The 15221-nt window shown below is 38.6% G+C and overlaps 1 protein-coding gene across 2 annotated transcripts in view; it reads left to right on the forward strand.

Moving 5' to 3' along the window:
• LOC121517606 (hepatitis A virus cellular receptor 1 homolog) overlaps nucleotides 1-15197 on the forward strand; it is a 56423-nt gene extending 41226 nt beyond the window's left edge. Inside the window, exons 1-9 of one of the 2 annotated variants that reach the window (XM_041799501.1) lie at nucleotides 1109-1168; nucleotides 1499-1555; nucleotides 6479-6570; nucleotides 7229-7348; nucleotides 10436-10768; nucleotides 11758-11910; nucleotides 13539-13631; nucleotides 14960-14997; nucleotides 15091-15197. In XM_041799501.1, coding sequence (XP_041655435.1) covers nucleotides 7309-7348; nucleotides 10436-10768; nucleotides 11758-11910; nucleotides 13539-13631; nucleotides 14960-14997; nucleotides 15091-15144 — 711 coding nt within the window. In that variant the 5' untranslated portion in view covers nucleotides 1109-1168; nucleotides 1499-1555; nucleotides 6479-6570; nucleotides 7229-7308 and the 3' untranslated portion in view covers nucleotides 15145-15197. Of the gene's footprint in view, nucleotides 1-1108; nucleotides 1169-1498; nucleotides 1556-6478; nucleotides 6571-7228; nucleotides 7349-10435; nucleotides 10769-11757; nucleotides 11911-13538; nucleotides 13632-14959; nucleotides 14998-15090 lie in introns of those variants that run through there. The other variant, XM_041799502.1, reaches the window with a different exon arrangement.
• The last annotated feature ends 24 nt before the right edge of the window (nucleotides 15198-15221 follow it).

Raw genomic sequence — 15221 nt, forward strand, 5'->3', positions numbered from 1 at the left:
TGAAAGATGAAGAGGAAATGTCAACATGAAATCAGAGCTCAGTGAGAGTTAAAATAATAGTTAAATAAAGAAATTAACAGCATATATTGACAGCAATATTCAATATTTACTGCACATTTACAGGCTTTATTCATAATTAGTCTCTCATGTTGGATTCTTATCTGGATCAGATGTGTTGTGCTGCGTGCTCAGAGCTCAGATGCTGGTCTGCTGTTGATTGGAGGATTTAAATAGATCAGGAACAAAACTGAAAGTTAGAAACTTACATAAAGAACAGTTCAGTATGAAGGTGTGCTGTATTGGAGGTGTTTATGGTCGTGTTCTGTCTTAACACTGTTAAGGTCAGTGGTGTTGTTAAGATTAAACATAACAGTACACACATGAATGCACCTTTGTCTACTTTGTTCTCAGACACACAGATGATCACAGTGACTGATCCAGCAAATGATTGATAGAGAGAGAGAGAGAGACAGAGAGAGAACACTAAAGCTACCTTTACAACACCAAAAGTGAAATAAATGTTCCTAAAAACCTGAAACAGCTAAATATTGGGAAAGATGTGCTGAAGCTTAGTGATTCCTAACCTTTTTTTCTGGGAGTGCCAAATCTGTTGGTACATTAACTGAGGTGTATGAGGAACAGCTGACAAATCTGCAGCGAATATGTGATGCTTTTATTTCTTTATTCATTTATAGTATGTTTGTTAGGAACAGATATTGTATAGGTCAGGGGTCGGCGACCCACTCTTTGGCACCTCATAAGTGTCATGGTTTTGGGTTTTGTTGTGTTCATTTTTAGTTACTTAGGTTTCTCTCTCTTTTCTTGTCCTTGTGTTTTCCAGTTTAGTTTCTAGTGTCATTTTATTATCCCCATCCCTCCATGTGTTCCTTGTTCTCCTGTTCAGTGTTTCCTGTTTTATTTTGTAGTTTTCTTCTCCTTGTGTGTGCTTTCTGGCTTTCTTCCTGCCCTTGTGTTTTTCCCTCCACCCTGATGGCCTTCACCTGTGTCTCGTTTTCCCTCACCTGTGTCACTGGCCTCACCTGTCTCCCTGCGTCTCTTTAGTTTCTGTGTCTCTCTGTATCTTTGTCAGTTTGTCTGTGTGTCCTGCCCGTGAATCCCCAGTTTGTGAACCTCTCTGTGTCTCCAGTGTTCCTTAGTGTTTCTTTTGGTGAGCTTTAGGTTTAGTATTTTTGGCCTTTTTGTACATTTGGTTTTTTTTTGCACCTTTGTTGTAGCTTTTGTGCCTTTTGCAGTTGGGTCCTCCCTTTTTGAGCTTTTTACTACACGTGACAATAAGTGACTCTCTGCAGCTGTGCCAGAAAATTGAAATAAAGGATTTTTTTATTAAAGATTTTTTTCTAATGCTATATTGAGATAGTTATATGTTTTTTATCTTTAAAACGTGCAGCTTTTTCATTCACTTCTAACTTTCATTTTACAAAGAGACTTTTATCAGCGTAAATTTTCATGCGTCTACGCTTTCCTGTCTTGAAAACAGAGGTCAGAAGGTCATGTCAGTGACACCAGAAGCGGGAGCTTTGAGAACATCAAACGAGTTAAGTTTTTAATAACTGCAGTCTGTTTCAGCACAGCAAGAGGGATGGAGAAAATGTGAAATAGGCCGGTGTTTCCCAACCATTTTTCCTTGAAGCCCCCAGTACATGTCCCTTAGAAAAGCAGCCCCCCCCCCACCACGTATTTTATGTTATGGCTTTGTTCAGTGTGGATATTGCTGTAGGGTAAAAACTGTAAAAGCTCAGATGTTATTGTTATTATATATATTTTGGCATGTAATGAATGGTAAGGTGTAGTGTATGGGTGTGCATTTGTGTTGTAAAAGATGAATTTGTTGGTTGTGTGTTAATGTGGCGCTGTCCATAGTGCTGACTGACATCTGTCGCTAATAGAGCGTAAGGGAGGGAGAAAGGCTGTGAACAGCTCATTCTTCTCTCTCGTGGATATTTTGAGTGATTATTGTGATTGCTCCAGTTTGTCTTTCCTTCTGCATTCCTGTATGTGACATAGACAGACAGCTGCATAGAGAGGGAAGATGAAGCAGGTTTCATCTGTAGGTAAACAGCAGGCTACTACAATATCCTGCACTCTGCACTGACAGTAACAAGTGTGTGGTGATAAGGAAATAATGCTAATGCTTAAATCTGCATCATTAAGGATTGAAAATAAATAACAGCTGGCTGATAATAGCACTTATAGATGAAAAATAAATAAATATATATATATACACACACACAGTGTATGTGATGCTGACACCAGTGCAAACGGGCCTGATGGTGAAGGGCAGTCATGGCAGGCCTCTTGGGAACCCTATGAGACCGGAGATTGGCTGTGTGCAGTCTGTTCCAGATCGTCTGGGCAGAGAGCCGTCGGCCATATCGCCCTGCAAACCTTGACTGCAAAGTTGTAAAAGACAGCCTACGGGACCTTAGTACCTTAGTACCTTAGTACCTTAGTGCTGACAGGGTGAGGAAATGGTCTTTTTGGGGTGTCGTCTTCTTGGGACGGCCTGTCTTTGACATCCCCTGTTATATGGAACTTGGCCTTCAGTTTGGAGATGGTACTAGAGTTCACTCCAAACAATGCCGCAACTTGGTTTTGCAGAACACTAGCTTGAAGTTGCCCTATTGCACGGGCCCTATCCAGATCAGTCAAACCGGGCCCCAGGTGCTCAAAACAAAGTCAATAGCTACAGCAAAATAAGCTGTTTGGGATTCGCAGAGAAGATTTGGCACATTTTTCATGGGCCCAACACACATACTCAGCTCTGCTGCTCATCCCACAATTGCATGATCCTTACAAATGTGGCATCATTTAAAAGGGAAATAAACAGGCTTTACAATGGTATAAGGTTTATTGGCAGGAAGCATTGTTACAACAAAGAAATAACCAAACACACCAAACACAAATTTCCTTACTTTTTGTGCCAAGTTTAGATATTTGAGTTCAATGTGAAATAGATGAATGTTAGGGATGGTTTGTAGCACTCTGGCCTTGTGGATATGATATTTTTCAAGGGTACAACTGAGTTTAACTGCATTGTCAATTCACTGTGAATCTGAGACACAGTGTAGAAACAAAACCATTTCTTCTGTTATAGGTGTCAATCTATTGAAACAATGATAAATCATCATTGTAGAAAAGGCCCAGGGTTGTAAGCCGCACCCCCTATCACAGACTGTGATGTCACAGCAGAGCAGTGTGTGAGCTGCCTCTAAGAAGAAGCGTGAGCATTGTGTGGACTCAGGTGCATACTCCTATAGTTCACCTTATTTGTATTTATGTGCATCCATACTACAGTAAGTACAGAAGTTTTATTTATGTTATAGAGTTTCTTGGTTTGAGTTGGTAAAGGTTATATTATGCTTGTGCTATGTACATTGCTCCCCTGTTTTTCTAAGCCTTGTATTGTGTGGACATTTGCTTACTAAGTGTTAAATTACTTCTTAATCTGCAGCAGTAACCTATCTGTGATTCATATTATTTCTTATTTGGTAGTTCATTGGTTAGAGATTGTGGTATGCAAGTTTTAATGTTCATCTAAGGCAGTTGTAAGTCCAGTCAAGAGTTTTGCAGTTATTTGGTGTCAGTTGAGTTGCCTTTAATGTGTGGCACCTCCTAGAACTGCTGGTGATGCTGCTTGTTAGCTCTCAGCCACCAGATGGTGCTCTTGCCTAGTGGGACAGAGCTGAGGATTATAAGGATTTAATCCATCTCTGTGTGCAGAAGTGTTGATTTAATGTTTGTTATATATGCAGCTTTAATGCTTTTTTGAATAAGAGCGAGCTTTGTGTGTGAATGCATAGTGTAGTTATTTCAGTAAGACAATTAATGGTTATTTAGACCAGTGGTTCTCAACCTTTTCGGCCCGCAACCCCCAAAATAAAGGTGCCAGAGACCGGGGACCCCCACTGTACCTGAAGGTGGTCTAACATAGACATGCACAATCAAGTGCAGACAAGGCCGTCTAATAAGGGGAGATAAAGGGGAGAACTTTCTGGCCCGCCAAACTGGGGGTCCATGGAGGTCAGGAAAACCATGGTCCACTGTGAAGTAAAGCTGTGAAAACCATATTTTATGTTTGACCTGAAAAATAACCACGCTTATTAAAGAAACAAATATCTTTATTTATTCATTTGTGCAGTAAATAGCCTTATTTAAATGAAAATAACTTATGTTAAAAACATAACTGAAATTCATTTCTACCCAGTGTTCGTACTACTCTTAAAAATATGTGCATTTCTGTCTGTGGGGTGACACTGTGTGGAATGGTTTAGAAAAACATATGAAAATGAGTGAAAATGTCAAACAACTTAAGAAAAGTTATACAAAAGTTATTCTTGGGAGATTTAGAATCATAGAAGGAGAGCCAAGTGTTGTCTAAGGGCTGTTCGTGTAATCCTCTGGGAAAAAAAAAAATCTGTTATTGTCAGGATTATTGTACCTACCTTTTTTTTTTGTTTGGTTTTATTTTGGAATTGTAAGATTTGGGGATTGAGACAAGTATGTCTCTATTGACTTTGCCATGCTAAAGAATGAATAATGAATGGAACGATGGGTGAGTGAGTGACTGAGTGAATGAATGAGGGTGGGGGTGGGTTAGGGGGGTTTGGGATAAGGAGCGACATAGGGAACATTATGGTGTTTACAAAAGAACAGTAAGTGGGGGTAGGACTTGAAAGGCTTCTGCTTCTTCCTACTCCTGTTTCAGACTCATGAAAAACTTTGTGGGATGGACTGTGGATTGTTTTATCATTGCTTTACTTTTTATTGTTTGTTGTCCAAAATAAATAGATAAATAAATAAGTTAAAAATTGCTAAAAATTGGTTAATAATGGAAAAAATGGTGGAAAAGGTAATGAAATTGGATTTTGGAACAAAATAAATGACTTAAAGGTGGCAAAAATTAGATCAAAGTAGGAAAAATAACCAAAAAGTGGCTGAAATGGCTTTTAAGTCCAAAAATTTGATGGAAATTAGGTGGACTGGGATCAAAAAATTGATTTAAACTGGAGAAATTTGGGTTAATTGTGGTTAAAATGGGCAAAAAGGAGCGTAAAGAATGGTTGATAGAGGCAATAATGGGCAGAATGTGGCAAGAATTGGTTTAGAAGTGGCAAAAACAGGCAGAAAAAAGTGATGGAAAGGGTTTAAAATTGGTCAAAATTGATTTTAAGGGGCAAGAATGTACTAAAAAAAAAGTGAAAAAAAAAGTGTACTAAAAAGTTAAAAGGATTTTGTCAAATTGGTATAGAGGAGCAACAGTGTAGTTTTAAAATTATCTTAAGTTTTTTTTTAAAGACATTTGGTGACCCCCTCTTAGTGTCTCTGACCCCTAACGGGGTCCTGACCCCAAGTTTGAGAACCACTGATTTGGACTATATGTTTAGTTTTAATGTAAAAATTTCTTGTAAGTTCAGCTGTTGTACACCTACCTGTAGCTTATCCTCATTTCTTCCAATGCTTATGTATTTTTTTATTTCTGCTTACAGAACCACATGATAACAAATATAACTTAGGGGTTAGGGCAAGCGCCTTAAGTGCCTTGTGAGTTGCTGTACCTTCATTTGGAGCAGATAAAGAGCAGTAAATGCACCCTGGGGTCCTGACTTCTACATTCGGACCGATGTACCACAGTGAATCCCACAAACCAGAAATTACAGTCCTTTAAACCTCATTTCAATCAGAGATATTTCAACCCAAAATGTTTGAGAATGAAAACATGAGTAGAATTAGTGTGGTAATGATTCATCTTCAGTTTTGCACAAGGACCATAATGGAGAAATATTTTCTTTGAATTTGCTTGAAAATGTATCACAGGGGTAGAATTTGTGCAAAATTTTCATGTGAACTTCTTTCACTTTATTGGGGATGAGAAATTTGTGAGGGTCTGACCACATTTGTTCTGCTGAAATATTTGGGAAAGAGAGTTTCCAGAGAGGTGTTGACTGGGGTGATAAACTTTGTTCTGCGGTCATTACTCTTCTTATATGGCGATTATTACTCAAACCATCACAGATCCACCTGTTAAAAGTTTAGGAAGCACTCCATTCAAACGACCATAAAACCAAGCATTTTGGATTAAATGTAGTCGCTGTGGAGAAATACTTCTTGTAAGACAGTTAAATTCTCTTCGTGAAACATTTCCACCCTTGTTATGGATAAAGTCTTCATGTGAATAGAGGTTGCCTCTATCAGGGAGCATGTCCAGAACAAAGATAAGACCTTTATCAATCCATTCCTCAATGTACAATGGTTTGTTTCTAGATAAATGTTGATTGTTCCATATTATGCATGTATGAGGAGAAAAAATATGCTTTAAAGCAGTCATCCAAGCCTCAAGGGTTTGCTTGTGAAAATTAGAGTTTGGTATTTTGTTACAGAATCACAATTCTTACATGTGGCATTTTCTTCTTTCAGTTAGAAATGGTAACATACTTCGCCTCGCTCGCTTCATTTTCAGGATGTTTCTACCAGGGTCTATGGCGGTCTTCTTTACTGCCAGACATGATCATCTTACCATCATTGAAAACGTTGCGCCATCTGCTGGTGAATGTGAGTAATTACATTTTACACACAACTGATGAAAACGAGGACACAGAAACGTTGTTTTGTTATTGCAGTTATCAATGGATCGAGGACATTTTTCACACTCAAGTAAATTCTTAATGACCAATCGATCATTGATTAATCATTATCATCCCAACATGGATATACAGTGGATATAAAAGTCTACACACCCTTGTTAAAATGCTAAGAGGGTGTGAACAGTTGTGCAACCACATCGTTATTGTTTATTTTAACTTCCTCTCCCTGAAAGATTTCAGTTTGTTTTTGTTCAGGTTATGGGTCACATTAATGGTGGGAAAAGTTTGAAATGATTTGTCTTGGTCTCATGTTTTTTACATCACAAAAAACCTGGCATTTTAATAAGGCTGTGTAGACTTTTCATATCTACTGTATATATGAAGCATATATTGTATTATTATCATAAATTATTATTAATTGGTATTTCAACTTTAACTTTTGTTGTGTGATCAAAACAACAGTATCACACTCAGGTGTGTTTTAGAGAAGATTGACTAGAAATGATGGAAAAACAACATTAATGCAGCTTAAATGACTATAAGGCAAAGTTTTACAGCATCATAGTTGCAGGTTTTTGTCTCTGCCTTTGGCTGATGCTGAGGGGAGGAGTGTGTTTGCGGTTTAGGGAAGGAGTCCAACATTTAAAGAAGTGGCTTCTATTTCTAATACGGAAGAAGAACACCAGAAACCACAAGACTCTCCACCATGAAAGTCCATCAAACTCTGATCTGCTTCTTCTTCCTCAGTGAGTACTCTGCTCCTGTCTTCTGCAACATTTTTCTTTATTTCTAGTATATTTTTTTTTACAGTTGTTTTATCTGTTGCAGTGGGAAAAAATTGCAATGACTAATAAAGCCTTTCTAATGGGCTTTCTTCAAACATGTTGGTGTCTGTAGTTAGCCTCTTAAAGCCTCTTGTGTCATATTTAATACATACTTCATGATACCTTGATCTAATCAATATGATGAAGAAATTACTAAAAGAAAATTCAGAATACAATCTGATACATGATAAAAAATGCCCTCAAGTGGACTATCAGTTACCAAAAACACCTAATGTATCAAATGAGATACAAAAAATATATATTACATTTTATAGAAATGTGGATTTTTTTTTGGATTTCAGTAGAAAGTGTAATAAACATTTCAGTTAAAAAAAAGATAATTTTCTGGCTATAATTTGTGTATCCAGGCTTTAAAGGGTTAAAAATGATTTCCTGTGTTTATGTAGAAAACCACTGATGTACAGGGTGTCTTCACACCTGAGTGCTCAGGTGTGAAAACACCCTGCTGACTATATTAAACTGAAACACCTCAGCTGACACCAAATTTTCTAGTTGAATAGAATGTATTAATATATTTTATTTAATAGAGCTGATGTAATTAACTTCGTTTTTAACACAGAACATGAAACTGATGCTGCAAAGACAGTTTACAGCTGTGTTTAAACTAACTCTTCCCCCAAGGTGGACCTTTGAGTAAAAAGTGTGTAAAATACTTAATAGGCAACAGAGATACACAATATTACTGGCATTAACAGATTATAATTTAAAAGTGTTTTTATTGTTTACCTTGTTAAGCAGATAGATTGTCCAGATTCCACGTCTGTCGTCAGGCAGATCCATCCTCCAAAGCTCCAACCTGAAACGATTGGTCAGGTCTGACCAATCCAGTGTTAATTTTGGCAGCTATTTTTAATTTAAGTCTTAGTCTTAGTTTCAGTCTTTAAATGAAATGTATTTTAGTTTTAGTCACATTTTAGTCATTTCTATCCTTTTTAGTTTTAGTTTAGTTTTAGTCGACAAAAACTCAAAACATTTTAGTCTAGTTTTAGTCCATAAAAAGTCCTCACATTTCAGTCTTTAATTGTAGTTCAAGCTTTTATTTTCTTGGCTAAATCTGGTACCAAATCATGGCCGTGTGTTCTATGCCAAACCCGGGGTCCCTGCTTTCTACAGTTGAGAGGCAGAATAGCTACAGATGCATTTTATCTAGACAGATTTACCCACAGTGGAGAAATATCACAGATTTTGAATGTCTGATGAAAACTAAATTACATTTTTATTCTAGTTTTAGTCATCTTGACGACAACTAAATTTAGTTTTTGTCATCACAGATCTATTATTGTTAGTTTTAGTCTAGCCTTTTCATGGATAAAAGGCTGTTGAAGAATGGTTTCACTCATAGACCACATTTTAGTCAGCGAAATTAACACTGCACCAATCAGCACCACCTGAGGACAGTGAGCTACCTACAGCCGGGGTTTAGCTGTACTGGAAGCTGACAGCAGTGTCTGTCTTTGGTGTAGCGTTTGGCACAGATGTAGCGTTAGTAGCAACTGTTTTATCAGAATTGGACAACATTTTTATGTTAAAACAAGAGCAAAGAGCCACACTGAATGCTTCTCTTAGTGGAGAAGATGTTTCTGCACTTCTACCAACCGTTCTTAGTACAAGTTTTATCCACCAACAAACACTATCACTACTCATAAATCACACGAGTGCCAGTCTGTGTGCTCAGTTTACTACCAGGTTTGTGCATGTCTACTACCTCCGTTTGTCTTGCAGGACTCTGGTTCACACCAGAGTAGGGAAGAAGTGGAGGTGTGACATTTAACAGAGCAGCAGAAGCAATTACAGCTGAAAGTTATAAAAAAAGACTGATAAAGTAGGTCCACAAGTCTTTACAATATTTCATTGTTGCTGCACAGAGACAAACATGTCCGTCAAAATACCTGCAAAAAATATGAACAGCATATCAGTGTTGAAGTTTAAAAAGAGATCATGCAAACTAGTGCTGACTTTCCGCTGTGTGTCTGCTGCTGTTTGTATCAGTTTGATTTTTATTGAATACATATCTGATGACGGTATTTTGTAACCTGACATACCAGATTTAGTGTGTCGAATATCCTCTGCGAGGATATATTTCTCTTTCATCTGGGAAAGAAAGTGCTTGTGGAGGGCGGGACTTTTCAAATCCTTCTCAGAAGGTGATTGGAGGAACGTTCTGTCACATTCATGACAGGCCAATCAGAGAGACAAGACACAATGACTGTACACATGCACTTCTCACAGGCTGACAGGTTACCACTGCCAAAGACTGTTAATGGCGGAGACCAGGAGCAGACTCTGATTGGTCTAAACAGTGTTAGGTTTGGCACAAATGTTGTAGAATGAAGCTTTTCAATATGGCTTTGCCCGGTGACAGAGATGGAGTCTGGCAAATCCATCTGCTTTACAAGGTTAAGTATTTTGATAAAAGAGAAAAATCAGTAAGATTTCCTCTCTGTCCTCCATCAGCAGAGCTTCTTAGCTTGTTTAACAAAGTGGAGAGAGTTGTGCATTAATATCCACATCCATGATTGGTTTTTGCTCTGACTTTTGTCAAGATGGTTTGGGGGTGGTTAAAATCCAATTTAACACACCACAAACTAAGAAAATCCAAAGATGGTGAGGATTAGGCACCCAAACCCTAGGTTAGGTTTAGGACATGGGGGAGGGGGAAAATATAAAAAATTAAAATTAAGAATAACGTTAAAAAAAAAAAAAAAAAAACTAAGTAAAAGCTTCAAAGTGGGTTAGGGTTAGGCATCCAGTTGCCTAAAGGTTAGGATCAGTGGGAAGAGGATAAAATAAAAAATAACGCACGCAAACTAGGAAAACCCCAACAAGGGTTAGTGCATCTCTTCCTACCCCACGGTCGAGGTCGCTCCACCAGAGAGATTTGCAGTCAGCTGCTTGATTCTGATTCTAGGAACTGTGAGTTTAACTTTTAAATCTCATGTTAATCTTACAAAAGTTCAGGTAATAATGAATCTTTTTTCTTTCCAACAGCTCTGAGGGATGGAGGGACTGCTTTATTGCATACAGATATCGGTGTCCGCACAGAAACTGAAGGAAGAAACATAGAGGTTTCATGCACCTTCACTGTCTCTGGAAAGAAGAGGATGTTTTGTAGGAATGACTGTGATGAAGAGATTCTAGTTCAAACAGATGGTGTCAGAGCTTCAAGTGGCAGATACAGCATTGAATATAAAGAATCTGTTACAACTATCTATGTGAGCATCACAAATCTGACAAAGTCTGACTCTGGAAAGTACAAATGTTATTTGGAGAGAGGGTTGGCTCCAGATTCTAGTGAGACTTTTGAGCTCAGAGTCATCGAAGGTGAGTTTTGCTCCTTATTGACTTGTTCTGATGTTTAAAGCTGAAGATTTTCTTCATCATGAATTCTATCAATACTCCATCAAAACCAAGAGACAGATTCAGAAAATATCACATTATTTCAAACTGCAACATAAACAGACTCAGCAGAGCTAATATGAACAGTGGAGCGGCAAACACAGGGAGTAGATGTCACAGTTACACCTGTGAGTCAGAGATATCGACTGTTTGAGGATAGTTTGTGTTATGTCAGCTAGTTTGAGACTTTTGCTAGGTTATTATTCTTGGTTTTGTTTTTTTTAATATTTCGAATCACCCAGTATTTAACAAACACCTGATATAGAGACGTTTGTCTTAATAATCATTTAAGAGCTGTGCATTGTCTTTGTAATGAATTCAGATAAAAGCTACTAGGGATGCACAGTGTTAGATTTTTGATGATTGGATATGGTGATGTTTACAAAGTCATTGCAGCCAAAAACAATATTGATACTGATATTTGACTGTAGATCAGATCTCAAACTTCAGTTTTTTAAACAGACTTCACAGTTTGAGGAAGGAAGTTGTTAGAAGAAGACTCAGGCTGATCTCTAGTCTGTTGGTCGTGCACAAAGCTTCACAAACTTAGCTCAGGTTGCAAACGGTCTCTTCCATTTTTATTTTTTATTTATTTGTATAGATTTCTAAAATTCTGTTATTACTTTGTTAGGATAGGGTTCTGAGAGTTATGGGGATAAAAATGTTATTTTTTTTTATTGTAGCATCAGGATGAAACAGAAGAAAATTGAAGAAAGTGAAGGGGGTCTGAATACTTTCTAAATGCACTGTAAATTAAAAATGTATTACATTGTCAAGCTTTGTCCAGCCCAAATTAACACTCCACTGATTTCAAATTGTTGCACTAAACACTCTGAGCGACTGCAGCCTTTAGCTTTGTTCACTGTTTTCAGTTTTATACAGTTCATCTGTTATTGTTTCATCATGTCTTTCAGCCCAACCACCTACAGAACAAACTCCCTCTTCAGCAGAGACTCCATCAACCTTCACACTGACGGCAACACAGAGCCCGAACACCTCAGGTGTCACCACACCTTCATCAGTCTCCTCTGAGACCACTAAGTCTCTGCAGCAGACATCAGCTTCAGGTACACTTCCTAAATTCACTGATAACAGGTAAAGATTTACAAAGACTGTACACTCAGCACTGATAAAGCATAAGGCCGGGGTTTCCAAAATTTGGGAGAGGGTCAAAGGGAGACCTTGTCAAACAGGGATGTGTAATGTAAAGGTTAGCTGTGATAATCATATTTTTTTACCTGAATAATAACCACTCTTATCAAAGCAACAATTAAAAAGTATTTATGTATATATATGTAGTATATAGCCTTCCTTAAAATGTAAAACCATTTCCTTAAAGCAGAATTCAAGTGGTGATAGGGGTACCAAGTAGCAAAACTGGGCTGAACAAGAAGAAAACTCTGATGAAAACTTGCAAAAAATGGGCATAAGAAGTGGTGAGAAAGGGTTGACAGAGGCAGGAATAGATTATAAATGGCAGAAATGGGTTTAAAGAAGCAAAAAATAGGCTCAGCAAGCAGGAAAATGCAATTAAGACTTGGACTTAAAAGACATAAAAAGTGGTGAGAATGGGATAATTGCTGCAAAATGGGTTCGACAGAGGCAGAAATAGGTTAAATAGGTTTGTTGAAATCTAGGGCCCAAAAACAGAAACAGATGCAGATTCCAAGATGTTTATTGTAACGATTAGTGAATGAATGATGGAGGGGTTATTGGAAGTCGAAGGGTCAGCTGGAACGGAGAGCTAGGCACGGTGAGGTAAACAGGCATGATCCAGGTGAGTGGTGATCCAAGGACGAGGAGAGCAGAGATGAATATAAGGGTCCAGAGTTTCACAAAAAAATTCAGAATTTAAATTTTCCAAATTTCTCAAGGGTTAGAGCCAGGAGCACAGCTACCACGAGGTGAAACTGAACAATCAGGAGAAGACTGGAGTGAAGAGCCGGGTATATTCTGCAGGAGCTTGATTGGTGGATGGGTCTCAGGTGTGCAGCAGGATTAGCAACAGGAGTGGCAACAGGTGTGTGTGTAAATGCGACACATACACAGACAGACAATAGACAACACACACTAGGGATGGGAAAACAGCTGAAACAAAAGGACTAGGCAGGAGAAAACAGCTGAGATCATGACAGGAAAGGGTTTAAAAAGTGCCAAGATTGATTTGAAGCGGCAGTAATGGGTAGAAAATGTGGTGAAATAGGATTTAAATGTGAGGAAAACTGGTTAAAACGTTTTCAAAAATAGATCAGGAGAAAAGTGGCAGAAATGGGTGGAAAAGTGGTTAAAATGTGTTAAAAAGTGGCTCAAATAAATAATTTCAACAACAGAAACCAATAATAGCTAAACACTAAGGCTCAAAAATAACTGTTAGCCAGGACACTAGCATCAATGCTACCGATCCAACTCAGACGTTGATACTATCAATAAACCACAGCTGGGAAGGGAGGGCCCATCCTTTGGGTCTGTCAGGGGCCCAGCAAAATCTGAAGCCAGGAAACGCAGTCCCAAAAGTTCAGCCTCCTCACTCATCAAGTTAAAACAACACAGCAAAACCAAAAACCACATCCAGACCACCACAACCTAATAAAACACAAAAATCATTCCACAGTTGCATAATCCTCCATTACAGACACAGCAACAAAAAAAGCTTTAAGAAAATTCAACTTTTTTCCTTGTGCTCTAATATGTGCAGGTATTCCTCTCTACATGCGTCTGGTTCTGGTCGTCGTATTCATCACGTCATCAGCAGCTGTGATGATAGTCGTCAGGATGAGGACCAGAAAAGGTGAGGAATGTCAAAGCTGCGGAGTGAGGAGTTTTATCTGCTTAAGAAACAGACAGACTGTTTTACCGACAAAGGTGGATCATCAGCAACAAGACTCTATGATAACCCCATTTTCCTGTGATAACCACGTTTGCTTTCTTGAAATCTCAACATTTTTTGTCTTTTTTGGTCTTTTTGCAATCATGAGGAGTGCAAAATTGAAGTTATCTTAAAAAAATTGCATTTTTGCCAAAGACATCTCCTTGGTAAGGATCCATCCTTCCTGGAAACTGAGAACACCAAAGAAAAAGAGGCGTCTCTCTGGTAATGTCTTGTCTCCCCTGCCAAGAATCGCAGCACCCCTGAGCTTCAGCCCAAGCCTCAGCAGTCTTTCTGTACTCAAGACCCTCAGCCTCCCTGTCCTGGTTGAGCGCCTCCTGCTTCCTGTCCCAGCTGAGCCCTGCTTGTTACCAGTTTCAGCAGAATACAGAGGCCCCACTTGAGAGCAGGAGGACCACTCTTGTTCTCCTGGTTCCTCATTAGTGGCCAGGCCAACTTCAGCTCCCGGATCCCTGTTGGTGGCCCAGCTGATCCCAGATCCATGCCTGTTTGACAATCAGGACTTTGAGAGGAAGAAATCCCATTTTCATGAAAACATGGAGATAAATAAGATGTGTAGATACATGTCCAGTAGGATTCCTCATATCTTTGTAGTTCTCTTGATACCTCTAAATACTTCAGAACACCTTTTAGAGCATTTATTGTAGTATTTCAAAAACAGGCCCAACTTTAATCCACTCCCAGCGAGCTCTCTGCAGCAACAACAGTTAGGAACCAAAACTACCACATGACCTTCAGACGACTCTGACACACCACAGTTTCAGGTCAGTGAAACAGTGGTGTGTCAGAGGATAAAGCGTTCTTGAACTGTTGTGCTCACAAGATTTGAAGTCACAGTGACCTTTGAGCTTGTATGCCCAAAATCTTGTCAGGTCATCTCTGAGTCAGAGTGGACATTTGTGCAAAATTCAAAGAAAATACCTCAATGCATTCTTGAACTAGATAGGTATTTTGTTCACACTTTGCACAAATGTCCACTCTGACTCAAGGATGAACTGACTGGATTTTGGAGGTCAAAGGTCAAATGTCAAACATTTAGTGTATCATTTAGTTTCCATTTTACTTCATTAGTTCAGAGATATCTGTGTTCTGTTGGTTAATACAGGGAAGATAGATTCAAAATTCTGTCCCTGATTCCTTGATTAATATGGGAAACATTGCCATTGAATCAACCTAAAATTGTTTGTTTCTGCCCCAGTCAGATCCTGATCTTCTGATTATTTTTACAGACCCTGATGAGCAGCCACATGGCATTGATATCATTGAGGTGAGTCTGAACAGATTTGGAGACATGAGTTTTAAAGAGTTGAGTAAAATTAGCTGATATTGTTACCAACCCAAGTTTGTTCTTCTCCTGCAGATGAACCGAGTGAATGAGGAGGTCAGAGAGGACAGACGAGAGAGTCGAGCTTAACACATGTCGACACATGTGTTTGTCGCTCAGCAGCTAAGGTCAAGCTCAGCAGCATTTCTTTAGTCCAGGCTATTTCA

The sequence above is a fragment of the Cheilinus undulatus genome, linkage group 11 (genome assembly GCF_018320785.1).
Source record: "Cheilinus undulatus linkage group 11, ASM1832078v1, whole genome shotgun sequence".
Classification (NCBI taxonomy): Eukaryota; Metazoa; Chordata; class Actinopteri; order Labriformes; family Labridae; genus Cheilinus; species Cheilinus undulatus.